This window comes from Labrus mixtus, chromosome 23 (assembly GCF_963584025.1).
Source record: "Labrus mixtus chromosome 23, fLabMix1.1, whole genome shotgun sequence".
Taxonomy (NCBI): domain Eukaryota; kingdom Metazoa; phylum Chordata; class Actinopteri; order Labriformes; family Labridae; genus Labrus; species Labrus mixtus.
In genome coordinates this window covers 2,205,293-2,230,986 of record NC_083634.1, presented here as the reverse complement: position 1 = coordinate 2,230,986, position 25,694 = coordinate 2,205,293, and the positions used below count along the sequence as shown (strand labels likewise).

Sequence of the window (25,694 nt, the reverse complement as noted above, 5' to 3'; positions counted from 1 at the left end):
ACTAATGCAGGGATCCTGTCATTGAGGGTACAAGGGCATCGCTAAAAGCCCTCTTTATGCAAATGGGGCCGAAATGACGGTGTGTATGTGTCACAGGCAGGACATATCTTACAATGATAAGTTATCTCAGCCAGCAGATACGGCTGATATACAATATGAGAGACACACACACGACTTGCATGTGCCTTCCCTTTGTGCGCACACACACACAGATACACACATGCACACAATTACCGATGGACTCCCTCTCCATCGTTCTCTCTCTCCACCTCTCTCTGTTACATGGAGTGCTCATTAACAAATTTATTAATGGCCTCTTAATTATGTCTGCTTATCTTCTTCTAAAGCGCCCGTACTGCCCCCAGACTCCAAGCTCAGCTTAGCCAGACACACACACACACACACACACACACACACACACACACACACACAGACTCGACATACACCAACACTCACACACAGGATGTGCATAGTAACATAAAATATTTTTTACCCTCTATATATTTATATACATTACTTATGTGTGTCTCCTGCACAGCACTGAAGTCTTCATTACAAACACACAAACAAACACACACACACACACACACACACACACACACACACACACACACACACACACACACACACACACACACACACACACACACACATTGAATTTCTGGCATTTTTCAGACTAAATTATCTGATGAAGGCTCCTCTGAGAGAAATGAATTAACTTGGGCTTCTTTCATTCTTTCTTTTGACTCACTCTCCTCCGCCTCATCCCCCCTTTTTGAAATAAGTGAGCACTGCTGAGAGCTTCATCGTTCCCAGGCCTATCTCCTCCCTCCATCACTCTTTACCTTTCTCCTGCTATGTATTTTTTTTCAATTATCTTTCTTCTTCCTTCTCTCTCTCTATCAGTCCATCTCTCCCCCCATCCTCCTCCTGACCCCTCTTACCTCCCTCCCTGCTTCCACCCACCCACCTACCTCCATCCTCTCCTCCTTATCCTCCCATCTCTCTATCGCACCATCTCTTCCTCTCCATTTGAGAGCTGCTTTTAGTTCTTTGCTTCCTCTTTCCTATCCGTCCATCTCTCCCTGACTTTCTGAGATATATCTGTGTGCTCACTACCTTCCTTACCTCCTTACCTTCCTTTCCTCTCTATCCACCTGAGTCATCTCCTTCTGCAGAACTGCACCAGTCCTTACAGCCTTTTTAAAAATTAAATGGTGTCATGTGTTGAAAGCATTAAGACATCAAAAACTGACACTGTCAGTATCCTTTTCATCGTTATCCCATCAATAGCTGTCCTTAAATTTCATTAGACTATTACAAACAAAAAAAAATTATTTGATTATTTCTTCTTTTTAGAATTTTGAAAAAGTTTTAACAAATAGAACTGCTGACTGTGCAAACTAACCAACAGTGTTAAAGGACGAGTGTGCAACATGTCACACATCAATAAAGCAGAAATCAAGTCTATCCTCTCTGAGTCATGACTGTCTACAATTAGTGAGAAACGAGAGTCCTTCAGGCTGTACTGTTGTCTGAGCCTTGTTTACATGGATGGGATGGCCTTGCATGTCAAGTAAGTGTCATTAGATCACAGTCATTCTGTGTCAATTTATGTGCAATATGAAGCTATGAGTTAACCAAAGTGTGCTAACATTAGCATGCTAACACAACAATGCTGACCACAGGTGATTGTAGCTTGTTCAAAGGACATGTTTGTCCTCCACTTGCGCTTCAAGGTGCTTCATTTTTGGAGAAGTGTTGGAGGTGTGCAGTGGCGATTTTAGAGTCTGTCATGGCCCAAAGCAAAATTTAATTGGGTGTCTCAGCTAGTGTCTCTGTGCTTCGTCTTTTATTCCTCTTTCTTTCTTTTTTTTTTACCCCCATTCGATAATTACTCTTCGTTTTCCTTTGCCCACTTTCAGTGACAAACTTTGGTTTTCACAGTAAAAAAATGAATGTGTTGCTTAGCAGGACATAAGAGATTGCTGTCAGATGGGGCCGCCTTAGGGAGGTTTCCTACTGTCAATGCGAAATGTGCACACCACTGCTGTGGTTTAAAGTTTGTCAGCCCTTGGGGGGCCTCCTACTGGCTTGGGGGCCCAAAGCTGTTGCCTGCCTTGCCTGTTGACAAGCAGCACCTCTGGAGGTGTGCCGCTGTAGGATAGCGGAGGCTTCAGGAGAACGGAGGTGTGGCCAAACAGCAGTTTGTTTTGGTTTAATGCTGGTGCTCAAGGGCCATCTACTGGATTAAAAAATTGCAAATTCTTCCTTTAAATGCAGAGATCAGAGAATGTAATCTTAATTTACTGTAAATCAAAGCAATAAGCACCCATATAGTACAAGGACATGCATAATAAAACATATGCTCTTGCATTTGATTTATGCATGATCACAGCAGACTTCAGCAGTGGTATGTACCCATGATGCCTTGCTGCAACCTGACACAGATGGATAAAGGCTGTCATATTTGACCAGTTGGGGGGTGAGAAAATGATGGCCTTTATTTTGGGAGGTGATTTTCTCTGAACAGTTTTGATAATAATTCTGCTTATGGTCATGCTTTTATAACTCCAGACCGAGATAGAGATGTCAAGATATTGCAGCTGTTAAAAGTTAAAACCCCTCCAAAAATCTCTGGTTCAACAAGAGCTGACAAAAAGTCAATATCCCCCACAGGCTCTTACTTTGTAAAAAAAAAGACATCTGCAAGATCCAGACATGGCAAGCTGCAACCAAAATAGACTTTCAACTGGCCGCTCAAATACTTCAAACTGTCAAAAACATGCCCAGTGAGTGGATCCTCAAAACTGCATTTGGAGAGTGTACAAAGCAATACCAGATACTTCAGAAAATCCTGCCATCAATCATCTTCATCTCAGTAATGTTACATGTTCTGAAACACAAGCTCATATGTTGTAACGTTTATTTTTCTTCCCAAGGCTTCCGGATTTTTTTAAGCATCCCTCTTGTGCCTCGCTTTATTTCCCCCCCCCTTGCTCCTCATTAATATCCGTTACCTCGAGCTAGAGGTCACACTTCAGTCTTTCCTTGTCTGCTCTAATCAAACCATCTTCCAATTCACTTTAAGTCTCACAGGGGAGGGGGGGGGGGGGGGGGGGCGATGCCTCACTTCCCTTCACATATTTGTTTTCAAAAAAGGCTGTGTGACTCATTTACGCACACAAACTTCTTGTATCTTTGAAAATGGGAAATTGTGTAAATGGGCTTCTGTAAATGTGTTTACTGTATAACAGTGTTTCAGGGGCTGAATGAAAATAGCACACAGTGTTTGAAAAAAAAGACTTCCACTATTTTGTGATTTCTTAAAGGAAGAATGTAATGGTAAAAGGACTTGAGCTTATATAGTGCTTTTCTAGTCTTCCAACTACTCAAAGCGCTTTTACACCACATGATGGTAGTGATGATCGCTATGTAGTATCATCCATCAGAAGTAACTAATCCCATTCATACACCACCACTGAAGCAGCGGGAGCAATTTGGGGTTAGGTGTCTTGCCCAGGGACACATCGGACATTTGGCCAGCTGGGGATTGAACGCTCGACCTTCTGGTTGAGAGGTGACGACTCTACCAATTGAGCCACAGCCGCCCCTTAATGTGCAAGTAAACGTCGCCCTTGAGCTCCAGCACTAAACCAAAACAAACGGCTGTTTGGCCACACCTCCGCTCTCCTCCAGCAGCACACGTCCAACCCCTCTTACACTTGCTTTCGCACAAAGAAGTTATGAATTAGAACGCACCACAATTAAGAACCATTAAATGCAAGTGACTTTGCTCGAGCTGCAATCACCTGTGTCCTGCATTGTTGTGTTAGCATGCTAATGTTAGCACACTTTGGTTAACTCATAGCTTCATATTGCACGTAAATTGACACAGAATGACCGTGATCTAAACACACTTAAAGATTTTTTTTTTGGGGGGGCTTTTGTGCCTTTAATGGAGAGACAGGATAGTGGATAGAGTTGGAAAAGGGGGAGAGAGAGAGTGGGGAGCGACATGCGGGAGGGAGGCCACAGGCGGGATGCGAGGCCGGGCCGCCCGCTTGAGACAATGGCCTCAATGCATGGGGTGCGCGCCCTAACCATTGCGCCACCAGCGCGCCCCTGATCTAAACACACGTGACATCCAAATAAGCAGTGAGTAGGCTGTGTTATTCTTCTTTTCTCTAGTCCTGGACTACAATTCTACAATTCACTTAGCAGACGCTTTTATCCAAAGCAACGTACATCAGAGAGTAAGTACAACACAAGCAAGGATCTAGAAAAAAAGGGAACAATGTCAGTAAGAGCAAACGATCAGCTTTGAGTCTGATTGGACACACAGGTGCTGACAGGAAGTGACCAGAGGCAAAGCACAACATTGAGGGCAGTTCTTGAGAGCTCTAATCAGTATAGAAACCATCTTATAAGTCGTCTTTATCAAACAAAAACCATCGTCATTACCATCATCATCATCAATAATATGGAGACCATCATCATTAAGTTAGTAGGTATTCATGAAAGAGCTGGGTCTTTAGCTTTTTCTTAAAGGTGCAGAGGGACTCTGCAGATCCAATAGAGTTTGGAAGTTCGTTCCACCACCGGGGGGCGACAGAGGAGAAGAGTCTAGTCAGCGTCTTGGGAATAAAACAGCTTTATACACGTGGACGTCCCTTCCCTGTTAACATGATGTAAACACGGCTCCGACAACAGTACAGTAGGCAGAGCTCCCACTTCTCACTCATTGTAGACAGTCATGACTCAGAGACACATTCACAGAGGATATACTTGATTTCTCCTGGATTTATGTGTAAAATGTTGCACATTCTTCCTCTAAATAGACCTTTCTAAATCGCTCTCTGTCTCTGTCTGTCTTACAGAGGCGGGGTGTAAAGATGGCGTCCTGCCATAGAGTCAGGTTCTCGGGAGAACACAGCTGGGTCTTTGGCAGAGTCCTTCCTGCCTGAAGCGAACAGGCACAAGAGTTTGGTTTGGGGACTTCAGTTTGTGGGGACTGGAGGCTCACAGGAGGATCATGAGCTGACTAATGAATGAACAAGAATATCATCCAAATCAAACAATTGACTTGTTCTATTTTATTTATTAAATATTATTTTACATGTCAACCTCTGTCGCTATAAATGATCCAAGCAGGCCAGGTTATAGTTGAACACAGATTGGAAGCTTTCAAAGCTTCCATATCGATGATTTGATTTTTGTTTCTTTCTGTTTATAATCATTATTTTTTTGTATTGTATTTAGTTTTTTATATTTATGTATGTATTATTTTGATTTAATGTGAAAGCATTGTTCAGTAACCCTGCTTAGCTGGTATTTTAGAGAAAGACCCATGAGGAAGTGAAAGGTTAGGGGACATATTATGAAAAATCCACTACAGTGTTTCTGAACATTTATCTGGGTAACCTGAGTGTCTACTGACCCACAACATGTGAAATAAACCCATCCAGTCCTTTGTTTGTGGTCTGCAAAAGTTTTACAACACAGAGAAAAATGCTCTGTTTCAAATGTGCTCTCCTTGTGATGTCACAGTGGGATTCTGGTAAAAAAAAAATACCCTCCCCTCCCCTGGTATCTCCACCCATGGACTCCACCCCCAGATTAGAACAAAACTTTTTCACAGGACGGCCATTTTTATTCTCTCTACATAGGAGTGATGTCTACGGGGAAAATTCAGGGGGCGGGGTCATGAGACACACACACCAAATGGAGCGTTCTGAGAGAGCTGGTTTATACAGGGTCACAAACCTCCTCTGGTGTTTGATTCATGTTATATTTTGACCAAAGCACAGCACAGATGTTTCATTTAGACCACAGGGGGACTGTTTGAAAAGGTGGAGGAGGGGGAGAATATGACCTCTTTAAGTGTATGTCAATAAACTACAACAAAGTATTATCGGCACAAAACGAAGAAGAAAAACGTAACATTTCAAAATATCAAATCAAAATATTAAGAGCATTGTGATCTTATGAGAATGAAGTGAATACAAATAATACAATTTGTCATTTTACAAGAATAGAGTTGAAATTTTAGGCTTTTGTTCGTCTTCATATTGTTGTGAAGGGGAAACTGGAGAAAGCACTTTACAGTACTTTACATGGAGAGCAGGTCTAGACAGTACTCTCTGTTGCGCTGATATAGAGAGACCCGACTCAATCTGAATTCACTGGGAGGAAGCATTGGGCAACAGAAGCAAAAAAAAAACTTGATTTGAACAGGCAGAAACCTTGACCAGAACCAGACTAATGGGTGAACGGCCATCTGCCTCAACAGGATGTGTGGAGAAGGTCGGATAGACGGAGAGAGAGTTTCTGTATGTGTGCTTGTGTCCAATTATGATTCAGCAGTCTGGAGCCATCTTGGTCTCTGTCACATCCAATTAATGCTGCAACTCCTAAACTCTGATGAAAAGGTCTTCATACTTAACTTATTCAAACTTTTTTTCTCTGAAAAATGCGTAATATTTTCAACTCACAAGTGATGCTTCTACACTCATGTTCTGCATTCTGTAGAGAGCACATTTAGATCCCGATGTAAGAAGGGTCCTGAGGTCAGAATCAGATCCTCCTCATTAAGACATGTTGAGATGACGAGTCGTGATTTAAGAGTGTGACGTGAATTTGTGATAGACGCTGACTTGAATAAGTTATATCGTCTGCTTTCATTCTGAGGATTTAATGCCTCTGGCCTCCATCTCAGCATGTCCTTAAACAGATTACACCAAAAGTCCATGTCCCATGAATACATGTTAATATATCCATTTATTCATGGGACATGGACTAAAGGAGTGAGCGAAAGGTGTTCTCTAAGATATGAGTCATCATGGCAGATAGCATCATGGGTTGGAATCTGCCTTTACGACCTTTCTGAATGTCAGCGCCCGACCTCCGCGCTTCTCCCGTCACTTGTCACTCGGAAACGTCTAATAAAGCCGGAATGGTTCAAAAATAATGGTGATAAATATCTGTGAATGGACGTCCTTCATGGCCCAACGGCCTTAAGGGGCTTATAACATCAAAACTAGCAAAGATTTCAAGATGTAGCCCCCTCCCCTCAGTCGCTCTCTCTGGTTTTAAATGGCTGGTTCTAGCTTTGTAATAGATGTAAATGGATGAAAATTATTTTAACTTTTACTTCCAGTCAACCAACAGAACCGTAATCTTAAGGATTGTGTGGAGCTCATACTCTTTATCCACATTCCTCATCCGCAGTGAGAGAGATTAACAGTATGACGATTTTAGAAAATATGTAGAGTATGTTCTAAAAGTTCATGTGGTCAGTTGCAAAGCTGGTGGACAATGCGTGCATGTTTACATTAATATTAATTATATTTTAAGCAATATGGGAGAAAGTAGCTGCTGTCATGTTGAACTCAGTGGTAAAAGAGATTTTAATTTCAATTTCACTTCCTTGTCAAAATACATTTAGGCTGTCCCAAGCCACAATCTTTTGTGTTGAAAAATGGATCCAATGTGGAAGGGCAAAACCTACAGTTCCTCCAGTGTCCACTCGAGGCTGGCTGCAGAAGCCCCAGCTGTTACATACACACCCCATTAAAAAAATGCTTACTTTCACAGCAGAAATCAACATGTTTACAGCCTGGCTTTAAAACAGAATTGGTCTGATTACCTCATGTCTTTATAGGTTCACACTCTGCGGGGTCGAGGTTTGTTTTAGAATCTTATCTATCTGTTTTTATTTAGAGTTATTGATAATAAGGCACGTGACTGACCTGACTGATGGGCGGATGTGGATGTAGATGTTTGTCAGGATTCTTAAAGTTAGGTTGAGACAGCATTTCCTGCATGGCGACCGCCATCAATGGGCTGCCAAAGCCCCCCCCCCCTGTCAGTAGCCAATGGGTGATGTCACTCAGGCTTCGTCCATGGTTATTTACAGTCTATTGGCTGTCCATTGGATACTGTTCTTTAAGAAAAATAAATTGGCAAGCTTCCAGTTGTTAGGCTGCACTTCATAAAATGTGCATCCTACATTTTGATTCTGCATACTGTAAGAGCATTTTTGTTAAATATCGGATATGTCTAAAGTCACAACCTGACCAACTATGTGACAGAATCTCACTTGATGATGTATTTTCATATAGAACAACTACAAATATTGAATAATTTTAGGTTTTTTAACTTACCACATAGCACAGATTACTGTATGATAAAAGCATCAACAAATTAAGTTTCTAAAATCGTTTACAATTATGTTTGTGTTAAACTGCTTGATATGATCTCTACAACCTTCCAAATTGGGGAAAAATGTGAGTTCAGTTTAGAAACACAACATGTCTCTCGAGTTCAGGTCGGTTCAACTCTCCTTTCATCATTTCAGATGAATGTTCATTATGTGTATCAAGTCATCTGAGTCTGAACTGCTACAAGACATGATGTAGTTTGGTTACAGTGTGTATGTTTTTTATTCCTAACAATGTTTTCTGCACTAAATATAAGATTTAAGATCTTGTCTTAAAAAGAAATAGAAGTAAAATAGTAAAAACTCATGGCAGGTTGAAGATTTGTTTCATTTATTTGCCCTTTTTACTCAACAAGTAGACATGTAGGAATGGCTAATTGAAATTCGGTTGATCAGTTAAAGTTCAGTTGGTGTTGTTTTTGGCGCCCCCTGTGGACAAAGCCGTACTATTGATCTGTTTGCTGATCTTCTCCTGCGCATGAGTAAAGTACTTATTTTTCTGATCACACAATATCCTGTTGTATTTTAACAGTAAAACATGGAAAAAAAATCAATATATTTTTTAGTTTAAGCAACAGGTTAGACTCCCTGCAGCAGTGTTGACAGATATTAAAAAATAATTAGGTAGAAACAATCAATGTTCTTCCTGGTTGTCTTTCAAGCATTTGTAGCTCATAAAGATTAATCAATATTAATATCAATGTGTTTCATGAGCAGCTAAAAACTCCTCACAGGAGCTTTAAGTTTACAGATCACCTTTCTATCTTCAGCTTTAAATCTCAGTGTTGCTGCTTTAGGTGTGTTTGTTCAGGCGATATTGGGATTTTAAGGGTGGGATATGTTTCAGCAAAATGCTGTTGCAGTGCCCTAATTGCCATCAATTCAACAGGGACTACTATCTGAGGGATAAATACTTAAAGACAAATCTATTTTTAGTAATTTTAAAGTAATTTTTCTGATGGCCTTGTTATTCAGCTAGCTGGAGGAGATGATTTTGATAGGAGATGATAATAGTAAAATATTATCTTGATGTTAAATGAGTTGTTGCTTAATGATATAATACATTGGTAAGTGCAAACAGGTAGAACTGAAAATTCAGCATTAGATTCTGTACTCGTCTGATTAGATGTTAAGACTTTATGCTGCACGTAATGAATGACTCAAAGAGCTCTCTATCGCCGTCTGACTCTATCGCTCTCTGTTCCTCTCTGCACAGTCTAATTGCATGATGGATAATTTAATGGCTGTGGTAAAGCCCCAGTTTTTTGAAGAAGTTCCCCTTTTATCTGTGCGCAGATTCTATTATTTGAGAATTCAGAAAGAGCACATCTTTAACAAATGTGTCTTTTCTGTGTGTGCATGTGTACAAAGTGTGTGTGTGTGTGTGTGTGTGTGTGTGTGGAGGGGGGGTGGGGGGGGGTGGTGTTGCACTCCGGCTCATACAGATTGATGGCACATTAAAGTGAAGGACGCGTCACGCACCTCTGCTTGTGTACCACAGGGGAACAACACACAGGTAGACAGGGTGCTGCAAGTTAAGCAAGGCGTCCCCAACACACACACATGAACACACACTTTGGAAATTCACAGTGTATCTATTTTTTTCTTTTTCAAATACATGCCAAATCCTTACACAAAGAACACATGTATGTGCTGTAGGTCCTCATGTGCTTTTGAAGTCCCACGTCATGCCTGGAGGGGGTTTATACCGTATAGATCACAGCTCTGCATCCACCATGTCCTCTTTTATCATCACTCTGTGTTTACATGTGTGTGTGTGTGTGAACAGTCGGTGTGCACATGCATACGTAAGCTGCATGCCTGTTTGATTCCCTACTTTCTCTTCAAAACAATACAGCTGTGTTAGCATTTCTTTACAAAGACATTGTGTGCATGTACATTATGTGCATGCCTTGTTTCTGTGAAATATCTAATATAGTAACAGAATGAGTCACGTCTATAAAAACATGCCAGTTACATTATTCAGTCTTATTCATGTTCCCATTTAGTTACAGCACTTAAAGTACAGTAAATGCAGCGTGCATGTTTAAGTGCATCATGTTAAAAGGAACAGGGATGAACATTGGAGGAAAGACAGGAAATGGAAGAGCGGGGAAGGAGTGATGAGAGAAACAGAAAGAGTGAAAACCATTAATGAAAAGGTTTTTTTAAAGATACACACAGGAGGCAAAAGTAGCACGTTATGATTTAGGGTACAAGGAATGACAATCCCAATGTTTCTTAAAGATTTGCAGCAAAATATATAAATATCTGTCACATATTTGTGTTTGTAGTATAAAGTAGTATAAAGATGTTCATATCCTCCTATTCAGTAACAACTTTAACCAAAAACTGTGAACAGAATATGCTCTGAAACAATGCATGAACTGATTCTGTGGGATTGTCAACTCATTGACTGAACACTTTAAAGACAGTATGGTATCTGGTTTTTGTTACTAAGACTTAAGCGTAAATGTGATAAATTACATATATTTTTTGATGCATATGTCATCGATACATTTCATGGAAAATAGTGTTATATCCATGTTACTGAAGTGAAAATTTCACAACAACGATTCAACTTCATAAATGAAAAACTTGCAAAAAGTATTTCCTTTTAAAGGCACAGTATGTAAAATCTGCCACCAGGGGGCTCTCAATCAAAACAATAACAAAATATGATGTCGAGGCTGGCAGGGGAATCATGGGAGTGATCCTCTCTGCTACTCCCCCAAGCCCCGATGAAAACGAACTCCGAGTTGACCGTAGTCAAGAAGTAAAAATGTTAGATATTGTATGTTGAAACCTTTGTGACATCAGGAAAGTTTGGTTCTTTGTTTCAGTAAAACATGCTCTTAAGTACTGTTAGCTCAAATACTAGCACTAGCCAGTCATGCTCAATTCCTCTGCATATAAAGTATATGAAGTGTATTCCTTCAAACGAGTCTGACAGGTATATACTCATTAAAACTAACAAACCATCCATATAACAGCCTCAGGGATGAAGAAATTCACATACTGACGATTAAAGAATGTGCAATCTTATAGAGACGACACATTCCTGCTTTATTTGAATCTTTACCATCACATCTGAATTAGAGGTAAGGAATGCAGATCAATGAGAGGACCGAGGTTGTGTGCTGATCTCAGTGCTGATCTGTTGGTCCACAGCACCTGTCAGTGAATCCTACACCACCCTCGGGTGCCACTGTCTCTCCGATCAAAGTAAATTAACACGTAACCAGATACAGACGCAAGCAGGAAAGCATGCTCACGCAGACTTCATCCCGTAAGGCCGGTGTCACTCGACAGCCGGTTTGAAGTGTTTGTGGTTATGAGTGTGTGAGGGTTAGCGTGGTACACACACACACATGCACACACACACACACCAGAGGACGTGTGGTGAATTAAAATGTCATATGATTTAATGACTTTTCTTTTAGACAATGTCACTTCGGTCAGGGACAGTATAAGGGAGCAACAGACTCTCCACCCATGACCAGGACATGTGTGTGTGTGTGTGTGTGTGTGTGTGTGTTCAGCTGTGCTCTCTCTCTGTGCCTTTGCGTGCCTCAATGTCTTGTTTTGGATATAGCCAGAAGGCATTCCTGCTGTGCTGTGTTTTTCGACAGTTGTGTGTGTGTCTGGTCATGTGATTGTGCGTTTGTGTGTGTGTGGTCGTGTGTGTGTGTGTGTGTGTGTGTTTGTGTGTGGGTTCTGTCTCCCTAAACTGGCATCTCCATGTGACACACGTCCTGCTTGGTGCAGCACACAAACCATGCGGCAAATTGATTGCATATAAAATGCTAATGCTGGCTTTACTGTCCTCAGCATGTTAATATTGCACTCCAACAATAGGCATTGATTAAAGGACCAATGCCCTGTTAGTGTAGGTTTTTTGTGACATTGAGAAAGCAGTGGTGGTGGGGGGAGTAAGATGCTGACTCGACTCTTGCTGGTCATTTGTTACCTGGGCTCTCTCAAGACGGAGAATTCCGAGCGGAGAGGAAATTGTCTGATGCAATATGAGATGTTGAATGCAGGCGTAGATAAACGTGAGCATATTTGCATGCATGCAGACATGTCTCACTGTTGGTCCATGTGGTGCGAGCTTGGAGCTCAGTTTGAGGTCATTTGAAGATCAAATTTTCAAGAAGTGAAAATGTTCACCCTCATTGCCCTGCTCTCAATACAATTTAGTTTTCTTTGAGCTGTACTGTGCCGAGGCCTTGCCAGGAATATGCCATACTGAGTCCAAGTTCCTACCCGGGCACTGGAGCCTGCATTAGCCTAACAACAACAACAACAACCTAGCATGCCCTCACCAACACTAAAACACACACAAGATAGATTTCAGCCCACACTGAAATACAACAGCAAACACACACATTTAATAATAAATAATAATACATTTTATTTAAAGGCGCCTTTCAGAACTCTCAAGGTCACCTTACAGAGCAGAGATAAAAAACAACAAAGTAACAACACAATGATAACATTAAAAACAGAAATGTTCAGGATGTAAAGGAGTTATGGAGAATGATCAGACTGAATGTTTAAAACGATGTGTTTTGAGATGAGATTTGAAAATGGAGAGAGAGTCGATATTACGGATTTGTGGTGGGAGGGAGTTCCAGAGGTGGAGGGGCAGAGCGGCTGAAGGCCCTGGACCCCATGGTGGACAGGCGGGCAGGTGGTGCAGTGAGGTGAATGGAAGAAGAAGACCTGAGAGTGCGAGTAGGTGTGTTGATGTACAGGAGTTCAGAGAGGTAAAGAGGAGCTAGGTTGTGGACGGCCTTTAAGCACATAACCAGAAATATTAAATTTTCAAAGACACCCATCCAAAACCTCTACCCAGCGACTATAAATGTTGGTCAGATCCATAAATCAATTGGTTGGGAGCGGGGGGCACAGCAAGCTCAAATTGATCACCGCACAGGCCAAATGTTAGCATCTCCAAATCATCTATTCCGGGCAACGTTTAATGCACAACATCTGCCACACTGGCACAGAGACAGAGGGGGCGGAGCCTGTTACAAAACAACACGGGCCGTCGTCTACTGCAAGAGGAACGCACGTGGAGATATTTCTGTTTTGGTGATTGATGACGGTTGGTTGTCTGTAGCTAATGAGCAACACATGCAGACTTATTTATTAAGGCAAGGATGATTTCCATTTAGATATAGGGCAAATTAGTTCTCAATTTTGTCCAAACAATTGATTGTGGATGCTAGAAAAAAACACTCGACACTGAAGGTAGAGTGCAGGGTGAAAGTGGCAGAAGAGCAAAGGTGTTCTGTGAAAAAGTTTGAGACTTCTTCATGTGTTGTCTTGTAGATCTCTCATCCTTCTGGAAACAACAATGTAATGAAGCGATTTTAAAAGCTCACTGGTTTGTTGCAGGTTAATTTACTGTAACAGTACAGCTGTTCACTTCTGCAGAGACGGGAGCATCTTTTAACTCGTTAAACTCTGGACTCCCTCTGCTTGGTTTTTACTTACTTTATCTTCAGGCTTAAAGGCTTTCTATGTGATTTTTTACACTTAAATATAATATAAATCAAGTATATCCTCTGAAAATAACTCTGTGAGTCATGACTGTCTACAATGGGTGTAACACCCGAGTCCCACTGTCTGTGATGTTTTCAGAGTTTTCAGAGTCCTATCTTCACTTTGTTTACATCACCTGGACGGCCGGCCGGCTCATCCCCTCGTGTATAAAAGTTGTTTAATTGAGGGACTAGAGAAAAGAAGAATAACATACTGTACTCACTGCTTAACTGTGTTTCTAGATCACACTCATTTCAGGTAAATTTACATGCAGTGTGAAGATACGAGCATAATAAAGATCACTAGCATTAGCATGCTAACACAACAATGCACCGCAAGTTGTTTTGGTTTCATGCTGGTGCTCAAGGGCGACATCTGCTGGATCAAAAAATCGCATATAAAGACTTTAAGGTACTTACACGTTTCCTTTCGTCGCAATTTGTATGTAATCAGCCTGACATCAAGCTGTACAGAATCTATTTCACTGTCAAAAAACATATAAACAGCCCTCGCTCTTATAAGCAATAAGCAACTTTTGTGGCTGAAAAAGGAGGCCAACTCCTAAGACTCAGTGTCCTCTTGAGGCTGCCTCCAATAATGTGTCAACTTCGATAGAGGTATCTAACATCTGGGCAGAAATGTGCATGTTTACAGCCTGGTACAGACACAAGTTTTACTCTCTGTAGCTCCTTTTACAATAATTGCCAACTGCATGGTGTTCACTTTTAAAACAATTTGTTTAAATCATACTGGTGAATAAAGTTATGCACCAATAAAGACGTGGTTGCTTCAAGCGATGCACTGGTTCTGCTGGCTCGTCTGTATGATGTCCCTCCAGCTCTGAACTTTACATCTTGGATATGTTTGTATTGTTGATCCAATTTGGAGTATACCTCTAGTACATATCAGATAGTCTTAGGTAAGGACCTACGTTTAAACCTTCCTATCGAGGCCCGACTGACTCGACCACTGAGCTACAGCCTGATGAGAAATGACACCAAAAGTCTCAGAGATGTGTTTGGTTTTCAGTTCTTTGATGAACTATTTGAAGGCTGAAACGTACAGCTGTACATACAATACACCACTATTCAAATAGACGGAGTGACTGTATATTGTGATGTATAAAAAATAGACGGATAAACACCTGCACTGAAGTGAAGCCAAAAGAGAAGAGAGCACTTCCCCTACTGACTAGCAGCAGTGTAGGTTATAAACCCCGCCTCCTACATATTAACAGATGGGACAAACTATAAAATCAACATTAAATTTTCTTAAATCATGACATTCTTCATGATTAACATTATGAAACTGATTTGTGTTCAGTATCTTTTTTTCTTGCTGGTGTATTCTTATTTCTTAGTTATATGCTATGAAAATCAGTGCCATGATTGACAGCTCAATGGCCGAATGCCGGCTATGGTCTATGGTAGAAACAAAAAGATGCATATTTCAGTCTAGGACCAACAAACATAATGACCGATTTCATTAAATTGTGTAATTAGCTAGATTAACAAAACTAACACCAACATTCGGTAGACTTCTTTGTGTCTCCCTTTGCTCGAAAACCCTCGTTAGCATCATGAAGCTGCATCACGTCCACAGCAAAAAGGAAGAGCAACAATGGTAAACAAACTCTGAATGATGAGAGTTTTATACATTAGACAGGCTTCACTCTCGCTGCTGATCCATTAACAATAGAAGCAGAGTTACATAACATCGCATTGTAGCATCCAGTGAATAAGTGACTGGGCCCAAAGACAAGATGATTAGACACAGCAGGGAAGAGAGAGAGAGAGGGGAAGGAGAGAGAGACAGAGAGGGAGAGAGAGAGAGACAGAGGGAGAGAGAGAAGAGAGAGAGAGAGAAGAGAGAGATAGAGAGACATAGAGGGAGAGAGAGAGAGAGAAGAGAGAGAGAGGGTGAGAGAGAGAGAGAGAGAAGAGAGAAGAGAGAGAGAGAAAGAAGAGAGAGATAGAGAGACAGAGAGGGAGAGAGAGAGAGAAGAGAGAGAGAGGGTGAGAGAGAGAGAGAGAAGAGAGAAGAGAGAGAGAGAAAGAAGAGAGAGATAGAGAGACAGAGAGGGAGAGAGAGAGAGAGAAGAGAGAGAGGGTGAGAGAGAGAGAGGGAGAGAGAAGAGAGAGAGAAGAGAGAGATAGAGAGACAGAGGGAGAGAGAGAGAGAGTGAGAGAGAGAAGAGAGAGAGAGAGAGAGAGAAGAGAGAGAGAGAGAGAGACAGTTATAAGAAAGCCAGATGTCCTTGAGAAGATAAGTGAGTGGTGTGTGGACGGGGCGTACGAGGCTGTGGGAGAAAGGGAGGTGAGATAGAGGGAGGAGGAGGAGAAAGCGATGGAGGACGGAGGACAGAGGGAGAAAGCTGATAAAGACAGAGAGAGAGAGAGAAATATAGTCTTCTATAGTGTAGCTTGTCCGGTGTGTCCGGTGTGCGAGGCAGTAAATCCCCCCCCCCCCCCCAACCCAGTCAATGTGTGCTCTCCAAACGCTGCCGCACGTTATTGATAAATCAGAGTGTGTTAATGAGAGGAGCTGGTGTGGCCTGATGAATCACGGCACAACAATGAGACACACACACACACACACACACACACACACACACACACACAGATGAAAGCAGAGTCTAGTCGGGGTGTGTGTGCTGTCATTTGTTTCTGACACAAACATGCACTTATTTTCACCTTCTCCCGCGAGCCCCCCACACACTCTTACATTCACACAAACCAATTTGCAGGAGCTGGATGAACGCTCCCCCCCCCTCGCTGTGCTGCAGTCACAACTTGGAGTGTTATTCTATCCTGTTAACAGATGACAGGAGGGCTTCCACCGCAGCTCCAGAGGACAACACAAGCTATTTCGGTTTCTTTTTGATATCCAATAGGCGGCTTAACATCCTCATTAGATCATATCAGCCTTGCTTACACACACACACACACTCAAAGCCAGGGTGAAATTATCTCTCTCCCACACTCCCTCTCTGTATATTATCATGAAATAGAATCATTTGTTTGTGTTTGTGTGTGCATAGTTTGTATGTGCGGAGGTGTCTTTTTTTTTTAATGCTTGTATTTATGGAAGTGGTGTTTGCAATTATAGATATATGCACTGTGTGTGTGTGTGTGTGTGTGTGTGTGTGTGTGTGTGTGTGTGTGTGTGTGTGTGTGTGTGTGTGTGTGTGTGTGTGTGTCTTCACTTCAAAGAGTGTGTGTGCTAGCTGGCTTCTGAGTGTGTGTTTGTGCAGGGCGAGCTGACCTTGTTATAAGCTGAGTGGGCTGTAGTGCCGGGGCATCATTAGTATGGGTTAGGTGAGGGTTAGAGGGTGTGTGTGTGTGTGTGTGTGTGTGTGTGTGTGTGTGTGTGTGTGTGTGTGTGTGTGTGTGTGCAGAGGTGAGGGGTTGAAAGAGTGGAGAGAGATGCAGGACGACAGAGGAAGAGAGGTAAGGTGTGTGGGTCAGGTTGGGACACACAAACACGTCACTTCCCCCCTATTCATCACTTAAAGGCAGGTAGGTTTTAAGGACACACACACACACACACACACACACACACACACACAGTTCACACATTAGTTTTAAGTGCAACCCCTCCTCTCCTATAATAGCCTCAAATGGCCTTCAACAGCACAAAGGGAACCTGAACTGTACTGCACAATGCAGTGACGCACAAGCAGTGTTGGATGTGTGATAACATCTCTACACACACACACACACACACACACACACACACACACACACACACTCACAAACAGAAACTCTGTGTCTTTGTGGGGCCATCAGTTATCTTTGGAGAGGGTCACAGCATACTGGACATCTAATACAAAAGCAGAATTTTGTAACTGGAGCTCGGGAGCGCTGATGTGCAGGCTCAGGGTTTAGTCTCAAGGTTTGAACTCTCCTAAAGGGGATTTCTGGGGACGCAAAAATGTGTGGCACATGAGGTGAAATATCCTCAAAGTGAACTTTCTTTGTTGATTAATTGTTCCTATAATATTTGTCATATTTTGCAGATATTTATAAAATCACAGCAAATGTGCATATCTTTTTTTTCTCTCAATTAACTGCATTTAAAAACAGTAATGACAATATAAAGTGAACAACCAAGCCAGAGTAACAAATACCTCAACTTGATGAGTGCGCATCTTTTCCCCTTCAGAATCAATCCTTCTTTGAAATGTTTTTTTTCCCTTCTGCATTTTTAAAGGAAAGGTATAACATGTATTATGAACGCACTTATTGGTGTATTAAAGTTGTTTTTCCAAGCTGGACATCAATTCAATAAAATCCTATGAAAAAATGAAAACTGTCCCGAGTCTTTGGAAGTCCAAGCCCCTTAATAACGTTGCATATTTCTTTAGGACTGAGTTTAAAAAAATGAAATGGATTTTCATATGAATGATCTGATATCAATTCCTAAAATCCACAGATCGATTTTTAATTGGCCATTCAAATCAGGTTGTCTTTTGTATTTCTGTGCTGTGACGTCTGATTTTTCGAGGTGACTTCATGTAGATGAAGTACATTCAACCCTAAACATTTTTAATATTTTTTCTCTGAGAATCCTTATCATATTGAAACAGAATTGGTATTGTAACTTAAATATCCTTAAATTAATCGATTTGGAATCGAGTCAGTAATAGAATCAAATTGGGACCTTAGGAATCCTAATTGAATCGTTTCAGGCAATCAGTGGTGATACCCAGCCCTCTATTTCATAGGTTTCTAATGATGTGATTTATTCCTGCTTTCCTGAGAAAACACTGCCCATGCCCATGCTAATGTCCCCACTAGCAAATAAGCTAGCAAGATAGTTGGACAATAGAGCTCAACAATGACAGCCAACTTTTTTTGGTCGCTCTTTATGGAAGGAAGTTTCCCTATTTAGATCCTCCACTGACATTTCAGAAAATCCTTCTATCATTAGTTGAATGATATTACCAATAATCAGAAAGAAAAATACACAAACTTTCAGTGTGCTACAGAAGTGTAGCAGAACATGATCATGTGTTGGGCGTATGGTTTAGACATTTCTGTAGTTCCACACTTTTTAAATTCCTGTGAACTTTTGCAGTTTGTTCCCACTCTGGGCTCAAATCCTTTTTCCAGAAAGAGTTTCACTCAAGCCAGAAAATGAGAACAGATGTCAGTAACCCTGATACTCTAAACATATAGTGTTACATCTAACAGGGACTGAGTCACTTGCAGCATTGAGTGCTGAATGTGTGACATCATTAGCCTATTCAGTAAGTGAGTAATCAGTTGGCACGCGTGGTATTAACAGTTGCTTTGTGCAAACTCCACCTGCTGTGTGATTTTAAACTAATGCTCGGGAAACAACTTTCAGCCTAGTTTAATTCAACACTTTTAAAAAACTGTGAAGCTTCATGACAGATGATCGTGGTACCTGTGTGATGTCACACCTCTGACCCAGAAAGTTACCAAAAAGGTGATCCTGTTGCTTCCTAGCTGCTAATTATGTCTTTCAAAATATCTGTCCTCTTATCACAGATGTTAGTCGAAAACATGATGATGAAAGTGTGAAGCTTTCCTTGTGTTGTCTATCAGCACAAATGTTGTTAGTCTTAGATTATAAATTACAATGCTGAACAGGTACTGATGCTGCAATGTGTCACTCTGCTATCAGCTGTCTGAAGTAAAAACAGGACGGCATTTTTATTTACAAGCCTTGGGGTAGTCCATGCTATCTAATCTTTCCAGTTCTTATTTAGTTTGTGTCTGAGAAATGAATATTCAGAATGCGTACTGAACAAAAAAAAGTCGACAAGTGAAGGTGGCCAAAGGAGTCGGATGTAAAAAAAATGGAAGCCATTAGGAAATATTGGAAAGCAACCAAAAGACAATGCAAGAGACTGTACGCCATGGGAGGCAGAATAAGCCAATAAAAGTCAAATGTCGGTTAAAAAATGGAACCCAGTTGTGGGGCAGGCTGCTCTTAACTCCATCCAGCAGGAGGAGAAAGAGAAGAAGGAGGTGGAGGCCATGGCTCAGGAGTAGTCCAGTCGTTTATTCCTGGCCAGGGGTCAACTGTGGCCTCAGGCTGGAGCTCAAAGAAGGACAGAGAAACCCACACATGATGAGAATACACACTCACACACACACACACACACACACACACACACACACACACACACACACACACACACACGCGCACACACACACACACACACACACACACTCATTGCCAGGGGTCAGCAGTGTCCTCCATATGGCGAGCACACACACATGAAGAGCCTCCTTGAGAGAATGATGAAGACGCACGCTGCCACACACGGTACTTAACACAGACCCCTGTAAATCACAACCTGAAATGCTCAGGCTGGTAATGTGTCTCTAACCACAGTCTCTGTACCACAATTAGCATAATAAATAATCATAATAAAGAGGGTGAGAAGCACTGAAGCTATCAGGACGGAAATGGTTTCAAACAATGGGTATGATGCACGCATGGCCTTTTCCCAAACGCTGGCACAGCCACGACCTGTCCGACATATTTTACAACCCTAATTACAATATAGAGAGGAGCCGCCTCAATGGAAGCTGCTTCCAACGTTAGAGGTTCCCTAAGTAATTATCATGATGAACCTGGCACACCATGGTCATAAATATAGAAGAATGCACACCAACAAACACATTGGCACGTGTTGGGAAAGGGCGCGCTTATGTACATGGAAGTATGAAGGACACACACACACACACACACACATGGAGGGTGGTGAGGTGAGGACACCCTCATTCATTGAACACATTAAATACATGGACTGCTGAAAAGAATGATTTGAAGAACGGTAAAGTTTTTAACTTTGAATGTATTTGAAAGTTGACAACGGGAGAGACTGGAAAATGGTCGATATTTAATGGATTTGAATTTAAATATCAGTATTCTATTCTTCTGCTTTTACACTACATGTCACATTCACACACTGATGGAAGAAGCTGCTATGTAAAGTGTCCATCAGTATTAACTCATCCCATTCATACACATTCACACAACGCTAGCTAAATCCACTTGGGAGCAGTTGGGGGTTGTCTATCCCAACGACACATTGGGATGAGGATCCTCCAACCTTCTGATAGAGAAAACTGACTCCACCACTGATCCACAACAGCCTCACAAAAACAATAGAATCTCAAGAGAGAATTGCATGTTATGACTTTGAAAAACATACATAAATAAACCCCACTATATAAAACAACTATTTAAGCAAAAACACAAATGAAACTTTAAAAAACTCATTTTAAAAACTAAGAATTGTTTCCAAGGAACCAAAACAAAAAAATGAGAACCACAGTAAAAAATAATAATAATTAAAGCGGCAGGGAGGTAAAATGATACATATACCTATCTTTATTAAAAGTTGTTTTATTTGTTTTTTTCTTTCACAGAAGGATGACTTCCCAAACTGTAAAATAAAATAGATCATGACCTTTGGATAAAGGAAAAAACGTCTGTTTTCTTTTCTGTTTTTCCAAAAAGGAAAAAAAAAACTACAAGTTTTGACCATCCAATCAGTTACCCCAGGACTCATGTTAAGGACTAATGATTAACCTGTATTTAAAATACTACTTTTTATCAATAAGGTCCATAAAATGTAATTTGTGTGTGTGTGTGTGTGTGTGTGTGTGCTCACTATCAGTCCTGCCTTTCTTTATGTAAATTAAGAATGTGTTTCCAAGTACATACAAAAGGTTAAACCATGACCACAGACCCCAAAAGAATCATGTGAATGTTTCAACAATGAGCAATAATTGAAATACAATATCAATACATTCTATGATTGTAAAAAAGAATCAATGTGTGTTTGCCTCATACTGTCACAAAGCGTCACCATATGCAGCACAGACACACTCATCACACAAATCAAGTGTCACTGTCTCATTAAGCTTCAATGAATAATTTTGCAATTACATTTAACATGCAAACACACAAGACAAATTAGGCCTCACTGTGAGGGGAAGCACCAAGAGAGTAATGGCCCCCAAGAATTGCAAATGAGGCGCCGCTTGACATTTTTATATCACGGTAAATCACCGTATGTATGAGCCAAGTTGGTCGTGCGCTTGCAGAACACCAGCGTGTGTGTCTGGATGTGTTGACAAGCACCTCAACAAAGTCATCACTTCAGACACAACACAAGCTATAGGTCATGTGATCTGGTCACTGGTGCACATCTGTGTGCATTAAGCTGGAATATACTAATTTCCTGTGCTAAGTTTAAATACATGTTGTGTACAACCAACAGGAAGATGAACTGGGATGTTTCCCAGATTCAGATTAAGTCGTGCACTGGAAATTACAGGCTGGGGATGTTCTCTATTGAGGCTTTACAGCTGAGGATTAATCTGTAGTCTGGCAAGTCAACCATCAAAATCCAGTTATCCAGCACAGGCAGAAAATGAAGCAAAGAAGTAGAGAAGATGAAGACAGGAAGTAAAAAATGTAAAAGAAGATTTAAAGGCCTGTGGGAACTCACCCGGTCTTTTCTCCATCTTTCTCCCTCGACTGCCACATAGTCGAACCTTCGATATTAATATTAGAATTTGCTTCTGGCAGAGCGACTTGTTGCTCTTCGGGCAGGGCTTGCGCTTGCTGGCGATCTGCCGGTTCGCCTGGGGGTCCTTGACCTCCCTGCGCTGGCGAATGAGGGAGCTGGCGAGAGCGGCCATCTTCCCAGCGCTGACCCTGCCGCCGCCTCACCAGCCTCTTGCGGCTCGGTGGCGCCCAGGTGTCGGGGGGTACCGTGGGCCACCCCCCTGCCCACTCACCCAGGGCGACGGAGCACCGCTGAGGGAGGGGTGCAGAGCTGAGGAGGGGGCCTTTATGAGGATGGACCCGAAACGACAGGGAGCAACGCAGAGAAAGAGGGACAAGGGAAGGAATAAGAGGAGGAGGTGGAGGAAAGAAGGGTGGATTCCTCAAAGGCCCACCCAAAACTGACAACTGATGCAGGTATCGGGTGATTGCCTTTAAATTGTCTTCTGGTTGTTTGCTTTTTGGTTGGAAAAAAAGGTACAGATTAAGCCTTCATATGTCACTGTCATCCGGTTATCCACCAAAAATCCAAATGTCTCTCAATGCTTCTGTCCCACTTGGAGCTTGCCTCTTATCCCTCCTCCTGGAGCTCCACTGAACTTTGACTCAATCCTGTCCAAAAGGGTTCAGCGACAGAACCATTCTCCGCATTGTGAAAAGCCAGCTGGAACAAGAAGTCGCTGTTAGTCCCCTTATCCTGCACAGTCCACGGGATTAGAAGCGAGAACCAGTCAAGGGATGAAAAAAATGTCTGATTATCAACTCTCAAAAAAATTGACACCGACGGGACACACTGCAGCTCCTCCTCGTTCAGGTCTGTCCGTCACCTGTAAAAAATGTCTTCATCCGAAACAATGACAAAGAATAGGAAGAAGAAGAAGAAGTAGAGACTGTCCGACCTGAGGTATCAGCTCCGCAAAGCTGGGACAAGGATGGAAGGGATGCACAAAGGACGCTGCCGGACGCTTTGATTCCTTTGCTGTCTTTTCAAGCTCTCCTAGCGTCACCCTTTGCATTCACCCGCACCCTGAGAGGAAAACCAGAAGAAGACACAGGCTTGATAAATCCACTATTTCCCAAAGATAGAGGTGACATTCATGAAGAGAGAGAGTGTGCGGGGGGGGGGGGGGGGGGGGGGACAGAGACAGACAGAGTCACAGGAAGAATGAGGAGAGAGGGAGGGAGTCTATATTTCCCCCCTCTATCGGCTCGGACACTCCAACTCTTTCGGCAAGCGCACTACACCACAGCAGAGCGCACTGCTGTGTCCTTCAGCCACGCATGCCGCCTCACAGCTGGGAGAACGATGGGATGAATGAATGGAGGGAGACAGAGAGAGAGGGAGGGAAGGAGACGAGACGAGGTGAAGGGGAAGGGAGGTGAGGCTGGTAGGCAGGTAGTCATTCCTTACGGTACATGCTGTATTGCTGGGAGTCTCCTCTGGTGGGTGACAATAGTCCAATCTGGTTCTGTTGAGTCCGGCTGCACAGTGTGAGTCCATGTGTGTAAAAGAGTGTGTGTGTGTGTGTGTGTGTCCCCTAAACAAGGCACCTCTAAGCCTCAGCGCACACGTGTGAGCGAGTGTGTGTATGAGTGTGTGAAAGAGCGGCACAGTGAGATGGTGTGTGACAGAGGCAGCATGTATGTATGTGAAAATGTGTGTGTGTCGCTCTCTCGCTTGTCCCTGTTCACAGTGCATTACCGACAGAGCGCTGGCAGCGTGCTTCACATGCTCTCTCTGTCTCACCCTCCCTTACTCTCTCTCTCTCTCTCTTTCTCCTTCCCTCTCTCGCAACTCTATTTCCCTAAACCCTCCCCTTTGCTCTTCATTCTCCCTCCCTTTTCTCCTCCCCTTCTGTCACTCTCAGCCCTCCTTCAATGTCTGCCTTTCAAAGCTCCCATTCCTCCCCCTGTCTTTCCTATTATCTTCATTGCTTGTTTTGTGCAGTACCATACCATACCGGGCCAGGCTAAGAATGGCCAGGTAGGTCAGAGCTGGGGGTTACCCCACCCCTTCTCACTGCACCCTCCCACTCTGTCGTCCCATCCCACCATCTCTGCTGTGATGTTGGCTTAAAGAGACAAACTAAGTGAGGCTGTCAGCGCTGTTCTCTCAGCTATGACAAGGACATATAGATGCCGTGACAAAGTCCGAGTCAGTCAGGATCTCGCGTCACCACCGCCACATCATCCAGACGTCTGTTAACGCACAAGCCACTTTCACACATGCACCACACTTTGTGAAAATGATGACACTACCTGGGAGCACTGAATCTTTTGACAAGGACAATAAACAGATTTTAACCTACCAAAGTCTTGGTCAAATATCTGTTTAATGTCCAACTGAGTCTGTTGCAACAGGTAATTGTCCAGAGTGTCCACAGCCCAGGAGTTGATAATTGATGTTTCATACTGCCTTGATTACCTGTTTATTGCTTTTCCACTGTTGCATTTGTGTCGCTGCTTCATCTTACCCCAGTCAGGGCACATTCCCCCTCTGAATCCAAAACAAAGTATATCCAGTTGTTGAGAATGCACATCACATAGGCAATCTACTGCAGTGGGCTACATGCATGAAAAGGCACGTCTGGAACATGGATACACCTGATTGCTTAGAGTTCTTATGTGACAATAGCTATGTCCCATAAAATCAAGTCCAAAAGTGCAAGGAACTGGCAGTCGGCTCAGAGAGGTAAACAAGTATGTTTCTGTTACTCTATGGCACCCCTTACTTTTACAAGTAGCTGGGTAACATGTTTACGTATAGCCAATCAAATTTTGGCAAATAGCAGTTACTGAGCTTTTGACCAAAGGCAAAGTTTCAGAATGAAATTAGTCTGCTATATCAACAACCACATACTTAAAAAATATTCGACACCTGCTCACCTGCAAAAGTGTCCTCCTTATCTCCTTCCAATAAATATGAAAAAATATTTTGTCCTGCATGTTAGCTTGTTAAAAAGCAACCCATGAACAATGCCCTCTGCATTCTAATTTACTTCCCAATCATTTTTTTTTTCATTCATGCTATAGCTGTGTGGATCAGAGAATATCCACGGCTCAGTTTAGGGACTTGGGTCGGGAACCGGAGGGTCGCCAGTTCAAGTCCTGGTGTGGAACAAAATATGGAAGTTGGTCTGGTGGCAGGAGAAGTGCCATGGCACTTACAGAGTACTGCCGAGGCGCCCTTGAACAAGGTACCGAATTCCAAACAGCTCTGCTGCGCTACCTTTGTAGCAGTGTGTAGCAGCACCACTCTGACATTTCCCCACTAATGCATGTCCTCAGGTCCTGAGCATGTGCATGTATTTCGGGCCTATGTGTGTCAGAAGCATGTTTTTAATAACAGTGTAAACCAGAATTT

The 25,694-nt window shown here is 42.3% G+C and overlaps 1 protein-coding gene across 1 annotated transcript in view; it reads right to left on the bottom strand.

Annotated features, from left to right (window-relative positions):
- Positions 1 to 24,098, bottom strand: part of fgf11a (fibroblast growth factor 11a) — a 112,812-nt gene extending 88,714 nt beyond the window's left edge. Inside the window, exons 1-2 of the mRNA XM_061031474.1 lie at positions 23,742 to 24,098; positions 22,272 to 23,357 (exon numbers count right to left, since the gene is read on the bottom strand). Coding sequence (XP_060887457.1) covers positions 22,272 to 22,464 — 193 coding nt within the window. The 5' untranslated portion in view covers positions 22,465 to 23,357; positions 23,742 to 24,098. The remainder of the gene's footprint in view (positions 1 to 22,271; positions 23,358 to 23,741) is intronic.
- Positions 24,099 to 25,694: the final 1,596 nt, after the last annotated feature.